This window comes from Synchiropus splendidus, chromosome 15 (genome assembly GCF_027744825.2).
Source record: "Synchiropus splendidus isolate RoL2022-P1 chromosome 15, RoL_Sspl_1.0, whole genome shotgun sequence".
Taxonomy (NCBI): Eukaryota; Metazoa; Chordata; class Actinopteri; order Syngnathiformes; family Callionymidae; genus Synchiropus; species Synchiropus splendidus.
In genome coordinates, this window is record NC_071348.1 from 5,217,425 (window position 1) to 5,230,783 (window position 13,359).

The window sequence follows — 13,359 nt, forward strand, 5'->3', positions numbered from 1 at the left end:
TTGTCTTTGCATCCAGTTTAATGCAACATTAAAGACTATTTTACTGGGCACTAAGAGCTGGACAGCATGGACAACATGATCTAGAAGAAATAATCCCTTGAAGTGGATTGTCAGATGAATACAAAGAAAATAAATGTATTGTTTTCGTTGCATCTGGTGTCAGCTGAGGGGATATTTTCACCCTTCCTCAGCTGACACTAGTCAGATTTTTTATGCCTTAACAAATCTTTAATGTGGCACAAACATGATCGTGACGTGTGGGAAGACCAGTGCAGCCGACATTTTCAAGAAGCAAGCTTTGGTTACCTTCGTCAAAGTCTGCATCGTCCTCTGTGTGTTGGGGGAAGGGGAAGCAGTTGGTGATCTCCAGCCGATCATCGACCACCAGGCCCAACAGGACGCCCTGCACCACCTCGCTGCCCTGACCTTCTTCCTGGTAGTGCTTGATGATCTTCATCACCACCTGAAAACACGCCATTGAAATGATCAGAAATGTGTCCTTGGGCCGCTCAAACTGGTTCATTCATGTCGTTTTGTTTAAACAGAATCCAATTTACTAAAAAAGGCTATTGAAATTTGGAAGCAAAGTTGTTGTTTTTTTCAAGAGCATTAAGAAACTAAGACTCGTCGTCACAGTGGTAGTGAAAGGAAACCCACCAAAAGACACTATCGTTCACACAAGTTCAACAAAACACGGCCATTAAACCATTAAACGTTAAACACGTCAGCCTTGATTTGCACTTCAGTCACAAAACTGTGCCTCACTGTCATGAATACAGAATGAGACAGTGATTATCAAAATCTATATGAGTGTACATCAATAAACTATTGCTGTGCTTGTAATACATTTAAGGATCGCCAATGCTGCTGGGCCAATTTGAGATAGCAGAGAGGCAAATTATGAACAAGTAAATGGGTTTGACTCCACTCATAAGGCTCCATCGGCGCTGTCAACAGATGAATTATTCCATGACAACAGTACTCCATTTAAAACAGAGGAAGCCGGCTGTCTTGAGTCCCAGTAATGTGAAAATAGCCGAGAACAACATGATAAAGTGGTAAGTCAATATCACGAAGGATCGGGAGTAAAAGAGGCTTTAATGAAATACTGAATGCCGGTCTAAGTGGACACAGCGAGGGTCACCTTCTGACATCATCGCAGACCCTCCTCTGTCATCTAATTCTCTTTCATCAGGAATCAATGGCACGTGTGACCCCTTACACACACCTGTGTGCCGCACTCACGCGGGCTCTTCATCACTTCAGCTAGAGCGCGTGAATATCACACACCAGAGACCCAAGCACTAATGGACGGCCACTCTACATCCACATCCATGAAGCTCATTGGCTGCCTTCTTCTTCCTCCAACACTCATGGTCACAGTGTCTGTCTTCTCCAAGAGCCAAAACCATGTGGCTTCCCTAACGTTCCTCTGATACACTTGCATCTGAGCTAGTCATTTCAGTCACTCCCAATAACCTTCTGGATCTTCATCTCCGACTCTTTTTCCTGAGTTGTTTGGGCAGCAGCAGTGTAGCAAACTTAACTGGAACGAAGCCACAGACACATCTGTTAGAGTGACATCATTAGAAGTAAAGAAGGTTAGATGAGGACATGGCATCCTCCCACAGATCTCCAGAGTCTATTTCATTTTTAATGCTGTCAACAAGCGAGAGGGACAAGAGGAAGACTGACAAGATTAAAAAGGCGTTAGTTGTGTGTCACTTGTTTGGACGCCCATTGAAGTTCACAAAGCACACAATAAGCCAAAACTTATTCCCGGGAGGGTTACACACATTCTCTCAGTGAGAGCTGCAGACAAAAGAACAGAATAGTGGAGGCACAAGAAGGAAATGAGGAAACGTGTCTCAAATAACAGCAACTGGACAGGAAGCTGAAAGCGTGGAGTAGTGGAGGAGGAGAGCATAAATCACATTGATAACAGTGTGGGCAGGTCAACGCCAGAGGCACTAATAACACACACCGCTCAGATCATAACAAAAACACCCCTCAGAACCACGAGGGAGCCCTTACTGGACCCGGCTCCACACGCTCACCAGCGTCTGTCATGAGAGATGATTTATTTCAGCCTGGCGCTCGACCCATCATGCAACAAGTGAAGACGGCGGGAGGCAGAGAGGCGGGACGGCGTGGGGGTGACAGTCAGGGGAAACACAAATGTCACAGGCTAGCCAGAGCCACTGACACCGAGGGGAGAAAGGTTCCAACAATAGGTCAGGAGGGGGAGGTGTGGTGATGACGAAGCCACACCGAAAAAAGGAGCAGGACTCAATTAAGCTTCCCATAAACTTAGCCTTTCCATAACCCTTGCAGTAGGCTACGATACAGCAGAGGCGGTAGGAGAGGTTGTCATCCACCCGTCTTGCACCACTTAGCCAAGGTCAGTTTATGGGGGCAGGTCCTAACCATTTCTCAAGGAAGGAGTGCCACCAGCTTGTGTAGAACATTCACCTCAGCAGACTATATTGTGACAACAGATGAGTGTAGGCACATAGATCCACAGGTAAAATCCAAAGCATCAACACTCCAGAAGTGGATGACGACGGCCATCGGGTTTGTTTTGGGCAAAAGGATTCAAATCTACTTTGTTGGGTACAAAGTGTGTGAGTCAGCAATAAGTCAGAATCACATAGTTTCAACAAGAAGATCCAAGAATTGATACTGGCTGAGATTCAAGGTTGTGGATGAGACTGAAACTGCAGTACACCACGTTGATTAAAGCTTCCAGAGTGACCCTGAGAGCGTCAGTCACAGAGCTCAGACTCAGCTCCGCACTCGGGTTATTGCTTTCGGTGTAAGAGGAGAGGCTGAGTGGAGTGAGGCGGGTGAGGCAAGGACAGGGATGCTGCAGGAGACGTCCTCAGAAGCAAAAACACACACTTTGCCCAGCCCTCAGTCACACCATTACCTCGCACAATCTTTCCAGCCAGCAAATGGCAGCATCAACAAGAGTGGATAGCAGGTACACAACACTCTGGGCGATCGGACTCTTGGCAACCTGTTAACACACACTGGCAAAGGTTGTCGTGCGGGACGGGCGAGTGGTTGAAACAAGTGAGGCAAGGTGAAACTGCATTTTGGCAAATGCTTCATTCAAAGGATTTTGAGGGACACTGCTTTTGGATGATTTGTATTTGTGAGCAATCGGGTGTTGAAAGTCCAAGCGAGGGAAGCGCTGAGCGTGTACACACACACACACACCCACTCACAAGCAGGGCAACATTCCCTGGTGATTAATATTTGCCTACTTCACACACTGCATTATATTGATCCTGCTCACCACTGGTGGTCCAGACCAGTGGCACCACCCTGTGTGGGGCCGGGGGTCTTCCAGATTGATATGTGGACAGTGCATTATAAATCAACAAGCTTAAAATTGAATTGTGCAAAATCAATTGCGGCCTGAATCCCTGCGGTGCCTCTGTTTAATTCTCGTCATAAATCTTCATGACGGCTCGGATAAAAGCGCTCATATTCCCAGTTACGAGAGATAATGGTGGAGCGTGTCAGGGGTTTCATTCTTCAGCTGCTCTCGTGCTGGCGCTATGAGCGATGATGCTAACCAGAATTCAGATCCTCCTCACATTTACCTGTTGAATTAAAAATGTCTGAATTCCCAGTCACGCATAGGCAAGTGACACCAGAACAGATCGATGCGTGAGAGAATTGACCCTGGACTGGTCAGCTGTCTCTCAGTTAAGAACGTCCCTCAGGGGGTTAATTGGTTTTATTTTCAATGCTACTGTTTGACAAGAAGCCTGAGTTGGCAAAACAGAGGACTAAAACGTTGCATAAAGGACTGTAACACACTCTGGGCGCTATCACTGGACAAAACGACTAATTTTCTGACAAATAAAAACAAAACTCAACAACAAAATACCATACACGCTGCGCTGGACTCATTTTGGATACTGAAAACATAAGCAGGAAGGTGAATAGCTTTTCTTGTCTGTCTAATTGTCTATAAAGCCAGTATAACCGTTGATATATCAATGAAACACGCTGCTCCTACTTTCCAATGCTGCTCTGAATCAAGAAAGTGTGGCTTTTCTGACACCATGAAGCCAAAATCCCCTGTCCTGCACAAGACTAGTTATTTCTCGTGCGACTCTGCAGTCGGAGTCATTTCTCAGCCACACAGAAGCCATTACATCATCTCTACAGAGACAAATAAACCTGTCGCTGCGGCGAAAACAACCTCACCTCTTCATGAGGAGGGAAATGAACCACGAGGAGATGCAACCCTGGTTGAAGGGCTGACACACACGATGATGTAAGACGGTGGAAATGACTTTCACGCCAGGTGAGTGACACGACGGCAGACAAACGTGGTCAAACCATGAACGGATCATGGCGTCTTCTCCTCACACCGCTGTGATGTGAGCGTGTGGAGGAGATGGAACAAAGAGAAATCTCATTAGTGGTCTAAATAATGCACGCCGAGGTGAAATATTTTGATTTGGAATTAGGGCCACGGACTCTGGGGCAACTTTAATTAGGAAGATAAAAAGGAAGGCAGCAGCTGGCGAGTCTAAGTCCTGCCACTGTGTTCTGATCCACTACCAGGCAAATGAGATGCTTTGTGTCCGGGGCAGTTCAGGCCAGGCGGAGTCCGGGCTGCTGCAGCAAGTTTGTCCTCTGCTGGCCAGAAGCAAGTACTGCAGCAACCGCAGACGGAAACGGTATTGAAACATCACCTGGCTGGCTATTTTTCTTAAAGAACATCTGAAGTCAGAAACCATTCTAAGTGGCTATAAATCCACCAGCGGATTCAGATGTAGGATGGCCAGGTTTTCACCCGAATCCACCGCGTCAGCCCGAGGATAAATGTGAACATCTCATGGCTCGCACTTGAAACACATTCACATCTATACAGCCATAAATGATCCTTGACACGGAGGACACGTCTTTCAAATCCAGCCTTGTCACAAATCACTCTGACAGGCAAGGCGTCAAACACCAAGTCAAACTTTATAAGCTCCAGTAAATCCTTTCTCACACATGCGTCCACAGGTTCAGACGCAAGCTTCTTCACAGCTGAAAACATCAGTCTGCTGTGATAGAGGCAATTTCACCACTAAAATATTCAGCAGGCTGCAGACACATTTCATTCACCTCTGATACTGAAAGGTTCTTCCTCAACTTTCACAGTTTATAAGACCAAAATGGCAGACAATAGAAATACAAATGACAAAGGACTTTTGTTTGTGCTGACAGATATGAAAAGCAAAAACAACTTTATAGGTAAATGTGTCACTCTGTTGAGTGATCAAATGTCATCAGTGTCCCATTTTGTTTTGAGAAGTCCACGCAGGTCTTTCTGCAGTTACATTATTGCTGCACTTTAAATGTTACCTTAATTATGTCTGCTTTTCTGACCTTAAATACGCCTTCTGTAAGAACCAAAATACATCCTGTAGAACTAAAATGGTGCGTAACAAGGCAAGCTACAGAATTTTTTGGTGCCTTCTCATGTCAAAAATAATTGTCAGAAAAGGACAAATAAAACCTTGTACTTTGTCAACAATAGTTTGCCAAGACAGACAACCTTTAAGAAGCTACCAAATCTACACAACAACAGAGGTGAGAGAGTCACAGAAACAGCTTCATTCAAGTTCGGATGAGTCCTCAGCATCAAGATTACCACTTGAATAGAGACCCAACCCACACAAACAGACGACTGGCCTGGTGTGACTGAGAAGACTTAACACAAAGAATGGCAATCAGAACAACGAAACCACACAGCCCACCAAAACTACTCAGATTGAAAATAGAACATACACAATACTTTAGGCCAATAGCCAAGCCTGTGGAGATTACTACAGTTCAAACACAACACACACCGCAGAGTAATCCATCAAGGAAAATTCACGGATTAACTGGCACGATTAGGACGGAAGTGTAATAAAGAAAAGATCGATAAAACAGTAAATATCCTCAAGTATACTCCACGACAATAACGTTTCCGTTTAGTAGATATACAGGAAAGTTTTCAGGAGAAGTATTTCATGCATTGACTGTGCTGAAGTGCCATTATCTATCTATCTACAAAAATAATAAGTTCAATGTAAAGATGTAATCACAGCACACATAGCTTTGTTTTGCGGTACTGATGATCAAACACAGGAATTAAGCAAGACGAATACAATGGGCTTAACTCAAAGGTAATACGAAATGACTGTTTTTGCAATTACCAAATAATTGTAGTGTGTTCCTTAATCAGTAAACATAAGATGCCTGCTAGTTTCGCCGCCATGATGCTAATGCGTTAGCTTGCACACACATCTGGTATCACCGGTTCCATCAATATCACCCTGTAAATTCTCAATAATTCCTGGAATAATTAATAAATACTCACCAGGCCCTCAATTTGGATCTGTTTGACTGGAGAGTCCAAGGTACCGCCTGCAGAAGCCATTTCAGCGCTAGTTTTTGGACGTGCCTCTGTGTGAGATGCTACTTAAACAGCCGCTACACGCGGAAAAGGGCAGGACGATGTTCAGCAACGTACACTTCCGGTGACGGTGCAACCAAAATTCTTCTCGTAGGGAAACAAGTGACGGCACTTTTCGAGCTAACTTAGCATTTACGGTGAAATGTTTAAACAAAAAGTGTATGTTTTATATGAAGTACTTACAGGAAAGGGATGCTGATGTAAAATAGAATTTAATGACCGTTTTACATTTTATGAATTCTCAATATAGGCGGGGCTTATATCGGTGTACGGCGATTGGTCAGTTTAGCATGACGTCATGTTGCTTAAATTGCAGACGTGGGTACACGCAGCAGTGTTAACGACAACGTTTCAGGATTGAAGTTTAGTTGGCTAAAAACTTGCACATTGATTATCTAGATATTTAGTTGGGAGAGCTGATTGTAAAATATCAAAATAGTAGATAGATTTTATTGGCTACCCCTCAGCGTCAGCATCTGCGTGCACAGGACCGGCTTCCAAGTCACCGACAGTGGGTGAGTGCAACAAACAGGAAGGACAGAACATACAAAGACTTGCAGCCACCAACTACTTAAAACACTTTATTTCAAATCTTTACAGATGTATCACAACTAGAAGTTACCAGAAGACTAAAAACGTGGGATACTGAACTTAAGTGTAACAAGAATGTTAACTAGTTACATAATCCAATACAAACGTGGAGCATAAATGCAGGTACAAAATAAGAAGAGAGAGAACGTCCGAACTTTACATCTTGAACATTTTAAAACTTGGTGAGCTAGTGACGAGTTGTAGCGGGTAAAACAAGTGCAACGAAGGGAGGAGGGCAGCTACACTTCTGAAGCATGAAACTGAATCTGGAGTACCTGAACAGTCGGCATTTTTAGACAAAGGGATTTGAACCAGCAGCGCTCCATGTACTGCGACACGAAGGGGTTGAACAGATGGGGATTTATGAACAGATGCAAACATATAAACTGTCGACTTGAAAAGTGTTGCCTTATAAATATCCTTGTTTAACATTCTTGCTCTGAGTTTGGACCAATTTCCATGACCGTTGTACAGTGAAATCACTTATAAAATCAGAAAAGATTCAAACCCGTTTTGACACAACACCCTCGCCTCCGTCCTAAAACTGGGCTGACAGAAACGATAAGAAGGCAAAAGTATTTTCTTAAAGTAAAATGCATGTCTGTTGCAGGTCTTTCTTCCAATGTCTAGATGAGGTGGAATCTTGGTCCGGCGGTGGCGATGATGTCGCTGTAGGGTTCTCTCTGGGAGACCTCGATGGCCTGCTGCTTCTTGAGGACAAGGAAGCTGTAGAATTTAGCAGCTGCCTGCTTCTTGTTGTTGTTCCGGCACAGGTCCAGGAGGCTGACCGATTCAGCACCAGTTTTAGCCATGACGCGCTGCGAAACAAACACGTTATGAGAATTCCTGTCGAACTCGACGTGTTTCAGATATCTCATGATCTGATACCTGGAGGCCGTGAAGCATCTGCTGGGTTCGCTTGTTCCACCTCTTCTCCTCCTGGTCCTGGTCACCAGCTTGACTCTCTTCCTCCTGTGGCACACACGAAACCCAGCCAGGGGTTACAGTTGAATCATATCCCAGATGAAATGTTCAGTGAAGGAGCAAAAAAGATGTGGATCTATAATCGATAATAAAAGTGAAAGATTTCCCACCTCCTCCTCATCACTCTCGTCCTTCTTCTCTTTGCTCTTCTCTCCGATCAGGTCAAAGTCAGATACCAGCTGGCTCAGGTTGACGCTGGCTTCCTCTGGAGGCAGATCCACCTGTGGCAGGTCTAACCTCTGGGACAGCAGTGAGCGGTCAGCCACCTGCGGCTGCTGAGGCTCCAGGGGCGCCATCTACGGACGGAGAGCAGAAACCAAGTCAGTGATCAAACCACCCCAACATGAACGTTGACTCTTTTCTCAGAACTCACAGGGAGTGCGGGCTCCTTGTCGATGGTCTTGCGCTTGACCCCCCGTGGTGTTGAGGGAGGGGGCATCACTGTCTCGTCCAGTGTAGTCCTGCTGCCTTCCATGGTTGACGCTGCCAGGATGCTGGGCTCCTCCATGATGGTCTGGCCTGGAGGCAGAAGAAGGCAAATACATGTGAGATGACTTCACAAACAAGTGCTCTCCTGCGATGCACTGACCGATCACATCCCGGTTGTGAGACATGACGTCCTCCCTGGGCACCTCAGGATTCTCCAGCTCTTTGAGGAACTCGTCCAAGCTATCTGCCTCTCCACCCTTCCTCCTCTTCCTCAGCTCATCCGGCACCAGAGGTGTCAGGCAGCGTGTGAACATCTGACAATCAAAGGAGAAACTGTTCAAACATCTACACATTTTCAGACACATTACAGAGGAAGTCACACGAAAACTCTCTGCTAAATTATGCATCAACACATTTTCGCTTCAGTATTCAGAGGGGCCAGGAAGGAGTAGTCACACATTCGTACTCCCATCATGGCTCACCAACAGAATGTCAATGAATGACAATATTCATACCCATCCTTCTGTTCTACCGACAGAAGCAGAGGACAACCAAGATGTGCAGCGTTGACTCACTAGGTGAATTAATCAGGGCCTGTACATTCAGCTGTGAATCATAAATACTCCAATATCCAATACTGACTCTGATTTTAAGTTTTTGACTCCTAAATTGGCAATTGTGCCTTATTTTGCAATCTCAGAGGGCTTCAGAGCGGTCCACTCCGAGCGAGTCCCCTGAGACTCAAAGTAAAAGCATGTTATCCCAGAGTGGAATGTGGTTGCGGCGCGCTCAGACTGTGGGCCACGGAAAGCATGAACAGCACAATATACAGTCGTACGTGTCAGGATTTGTATCAATAATTGGGAAAACCTGGCGTATGACATGGTGCTAGACTTTACATACAGTTGCAGAAACAGGTGAAGCTGTTTCTTTTGCTGCTCATTTCACGTTTTGGCAGATCTTAACATCTTTACCTTCAGGAGACGAACGTTCCACAGTGGCTGAGCAGGGAGAGAGAACAGCTTCTCAACTCCTCCAGTCTCCTTCCACATCATGAGCTTCTTCGTGGGAGGAGCCAAGTCCAGTGTGGTAACAATGTCAGAGTAGTCAGAGAGCTGAGCCCTGATGGTCTTGCTGTCCAGCTCCTTCACGCTGTCCACGATCAGCTTCCTCTTGCGTTTCGCCTTGGTCTCTTTCACTGGAATTCACAAAGAAAATGGAGATGCCGGTGGTTTAACCAAAACATACAAAATGGTGGTGAAAACCACCAGTTAATTCACATATTTGGAGTAAGAGATTTGTCATTACCTGTGATGTCAATAGGCTCCAGAGCAAAAGCCTCCTCCTCATTGTGAACCAGAGTGGTCTGCTCTGTCTGGTCAGCCATAGCCGGGAGTGGCTCAGCAGGACCAGAGTCAGGACTGTCGGGACCAGCTGAGATAAACCAAAAACTGTTATTACAGCCGTATTGGAACGCAGTAGAGTGATGATCCTACTGTACTTACGGGACTGGAGGTTGTCGAAGTCGTCCTCATCATCACCGTGATCAGGAGGCATCATGACACTTTCAGTGATGGCCGGCGGGTCGTCGAAAATGCCGCCTCCGTCTTCAGCACTCAGGAGCTTGTCGACTGCGTGATCGGAATATTCGATTCAGTTGAGTCGAAAACAATGTCAAGATCAACCACAGGACAAATGTTTACCAAGCATTCCGCCGTCACTGTTGCCCATGGGCCCGTCCCCAAAGTCGTCATACTCCATGTGGTTGGACTTGTCAGGGAGATTGGCAGGGCCAGGCTCAGCCTCAATTAGGAGATTGGAGGCAGTTGCCCCATGCATAATGTCTTCCTCAAACGTGCTGGGATCGCGCATCATCTCACGATCATCCATGCCAAAATCAGCTGGACAGAGCAGTGCATACGTCAGAACACACAGTGCCAGACCTTCAGTCACACTATAAACCTTCAGGTTGCTTACCAAAGTCATTGTCCTGCAAGAGGCTGAGGTTACCAACATCCTCCCGCATAGTGATTTCTTCTACTCTGCTCTGGTTCAGGGTGAACTGCTGGGCCACGTCGATGTCACTAAATCGAGAAACACCACGAGTAAGACTGCCTGCTTCTTTTAAAAGACTTTTGAGTCATTATATTAAATCTCCATTTTATTCTGCCTGAAATACTAAGGCTTACTCCAGGTCTGGAAGTGGCTGGTCAAAGTCGTGGAACTCTTCAGGAAGGGTGATGGCATTGTAGGCTGCCTCTCTGTTTTCTTCGGGGAGATCCACCACACCTGAGCACAGACCACACTTTTGTCAGTCTTATGATGCTTCATGACAAATGGACCTTAAAAGTATAAAGACAAAGCTAAATAAGGAAAGTACATCACCTGGCCTGAAAGCCATTTTGATCTTGATGAAGGCTTCATTACAGTCTGCCAGCAGGTACTTAGCCTTCCTGTGGTAGATCCTCACCACCCCCAACAGAAGATGGCCGGATGTGCGCAGCGCCATCTTTACCTGAAGGAAGAACAAAGATTTGCATAAAAGGCTTTATGACTTATAACTACCACATTTCAACGAGCAACCAGATCGACGTTACCTTAGGTGAGATGATGCTCTCAACGCTGCTCTCCAAGTTGCATTCGAAAACATGAGCCTTGGTGAGCTTTTTGTCCCAGTGGGCCGCCAGCCAGATTTTGGCGAGCGGCCCACGCTTGCTCAGGACAAAGTGGGCGTAGAACATTGCCCCGGTTGCGCTGGCTCACAGACTCACAGCGATATTGGCTTACCTGCAGAAAAATAAGACTTTGAAAGTCATTTGATACATGCAGTTCAATAAATGAGCCAGTCATTCTAACAGTTGAATTAAAAGTTTCCATGAAAGGGTGGTAATTTAACTTAAAGTGAAATTCAACAGCAGCCATACACAAAGACGCTTAATGGATCACTACCTACCAGTTGGTCAGGTCTCATCAGCCGGGACTTCTGCATTTCCTACTTAGTTTGCCTCTAATTCTATCAATCTACCTTGGGTTCACGAGAGGTCAGACCGCTAAATCATGGTCAGTTTAAACTGAGCTTATATGTCTGGGAAAGTGTTTACAAGTTTGGTACACAAAGATATGGAATTGTATAATTGTATAATGATGCGTTTGATCTTTCCATTAAACAGTTTTGACTCGCAACCACGCAATTTGATATAGAAATGGCTTATTATGCCTGTAGCAAACCATCAAAACAAGAGCTCCCACTATAGTACAGCCAATAAAACGGAGATTTTACAAGTTATAGAGAATTACATCGTAACGACGTGACGTAATAAAACTGGTTTTGAACTTCACGAACAAAGACGCTCAGATACAAAGATTATTTGCGTGTGTTGGATTTGAGTAATCACAACTCAAATACGATTTGTGTGTAGTTTTGTCCAGTAAGTACATAATGATTTTCCGTGCTACATTCCAGTCCAGCTTAATTCAAACGGAGGCGTCACTCAAGTTCCGCCTGGTTCGCCATTCAAATAACGTTACGCTCCTTTGCAAAGTAATGGGGAATCCAGCATTAGATTCCGCCCTTCTATTTTCTTAACAAAACAGCGGCTAGATGATTTTTAGAAATTCAAATAGCGGGCCAATGAGACACGCCAGTAAATAGTCGGCGCCAGCCGTTAGCATCAGATTTACAGTTCTACAAAAGAAGCAAAGGAGTTTAACGGTTGAAACGAGCAGTAAGCAGGCCTGTATATTAAACTCTTACTGTTAAACCATTGCATCGATACAAACAGGGCCCAGGACTGGAGATAGACTCAAGGAAAAGAAGGTTCACTTTTCCCTCGCAGCGTCGTTAGTTTGTAGCTAACCGTTAGCAACAATACGGGCCGCGACCGAGCGACATTCCGTGCAAGCTCATCTCACAGTTCCCACGTTCTGTGTGAAAATAATTATAACCACCACAACAAACTTACCGAATGCAGCCCGCGCACAGCAAGAATGAAGTTATTAGGTTATTTCTCCCAGCAAACTCTTCCTTGTTGTACACATTAAAACAGCCAAGATGGCGCCAGCCGCCTTCCTCCCGCTCAGCGAGCGCTTCAACCGCCAGCAGGATGTTGACACTCAAACATGGCGGAGGAGGAGCCTCGGAGGTTTCCATGTTTTCATTTTTACATTCATTCAAAACGCCTTTGGAGACATTTCACGCATCGTGCTTTTGTTCCACAAAATTAAACAAGTAACACCATGGCTGTTTAAATGATTGTGTTTATTCGCTGCGTTTTCATTAATGCATTTCACTGAATTATTTTTCTTTTGTTTTACCTGCTTAAGAAGTTTTTTTTTAACATATGTATTTCCAAGTTGAAGCATGCAATAAACATTTCTTCGATTTTAATTCAATTTTCTTCCCGTAGTTTAAATGCTTTATACTCTTCACTTTGCATCAAATCTTGATGAGTGAAGAATTTTTTGCCACTATATGAATAACAAGTGTGTTCTTGAATCGCAGCGGCCTCCTGGGAAATTGATGCAAACTCCTCTCATTTGGTTCCATGTTTGAAGGGGAAAGTAAATCTGTGTGTTTAGACAAGGAAGAAGCTTCACACTTGATGGAGCGAAGAGCAGATTTGCCTCGTCGGCCGCAGCATCTGGTGCAGTCGCCGGCTGCCAGCAGAGCAGTTTTCTGATTCACTGGCAGCCGGGGTCGACTGTGTAACCGAGGAGGGGGAGCTGGAGCTACTGAGGCGGTGCAGACGGTAAAGCATGGTGTAATTACACTTTCAGATTTGTTAAATCAGCGTCACTGAAGCATCACAGCGTCTTAAGTTGAACCATGATGAATCTTCTCCTCTAACCAGCTTGAAAATGAAACAAATAGGCAGCAACAC

At 45.2% G+C, this 13,359-nt stretch overlaps 2 protein-coding genes across 2 annotated transcripts in view; both read right to left on the bottom strand.

The window, feature by feature from the left end:
* Positions 1-6,604, bottom strand: part of LOC128746745 (eukaryotic translation initiation factor 3 subunit H) — a 32,304-nt gene extending 25,700 nt beyond the window's left edge. Inside the window, exons 1-2 of the mRNA XM_053844026.1 lie at positions 6,380-6,604; positions 307-463 (exon numbers count right to left, since the gene is read on the bottom strand). Of these exons, the coding sequence (XP_053700001.1) occupies positions 307-463; positions 6,380-6,439 (217 nt within the window). The 5' untranslated portion in view covers positions 6,440-6,604. The remainder of the gene's footprint in view (positions 1-306; positions 464-6,379) is intronic.
* A 439-nt stretch (positions 6,605-7,043) lies between these two features.
* LOC128771866 (double-strand-break repair protein rad21 homolog A-like) lies at positions 7,044-12,584 on the bottom strand. Its single transcript, XM_053887688.1, has 14 exons — positions 12,442-12,584; positions 11,077-11,266; positions 10,865-10,994; positions 10,669-10,768; positions 10,457-10,563; positions 10,183-10,380; positions 9,985-10,110; positions 9,788-9,913; positions 9,454-9,677; positions 8,640-8,793; positions 8,424-8,569; positions 8,161-8,346; positions 7,955-8,038; positions 7,044-7,884 (listed from the first exon to the last, which is right to left on the bottom strand). Exons 2-14 carry the CDS (start codon positions 11,218-11,220, stop codon positions 7,693-7,695), a joined length of 1,917 nt encoding a protein of 638 aa, XP_053743663.1. The 5' UTR covers positions 11,221-11,266; positions 12,442-12,584; the 3' UTR covers positions 7,044-7,692.
* Positions 12,585-13,359: the final 775 nt, after the last annotated feature.

What these genes read in the sequence shown, in the direction of transcription:
- LOC128771866 (XM_053887688.1), bottom strand. Translation starts at nt 11,220, where the DNA reads ATGTTCTACGCCCACTTTGTCCTGAGCAAGCGTGGGCCGCTCGCCAAA. An exon ending in CAGTGACGGCGGAATGCTTG is followed by an intron (nt 10,111 to 10,182) that starts GTAAACATTTGT and finishes CCGATCACGCAG; the next exon opens with TCGACAAGCTCCTGAGTGCT. An exon ending in GGAACGTTCGTCTCCTGAAG is followed by an intron (nt 8,794 to 9,453) that starts GTAAAGATGTTA and finishes TTTGATTGTCAG; the next exon opens with ATGTTCACACGCTGCCTGAC.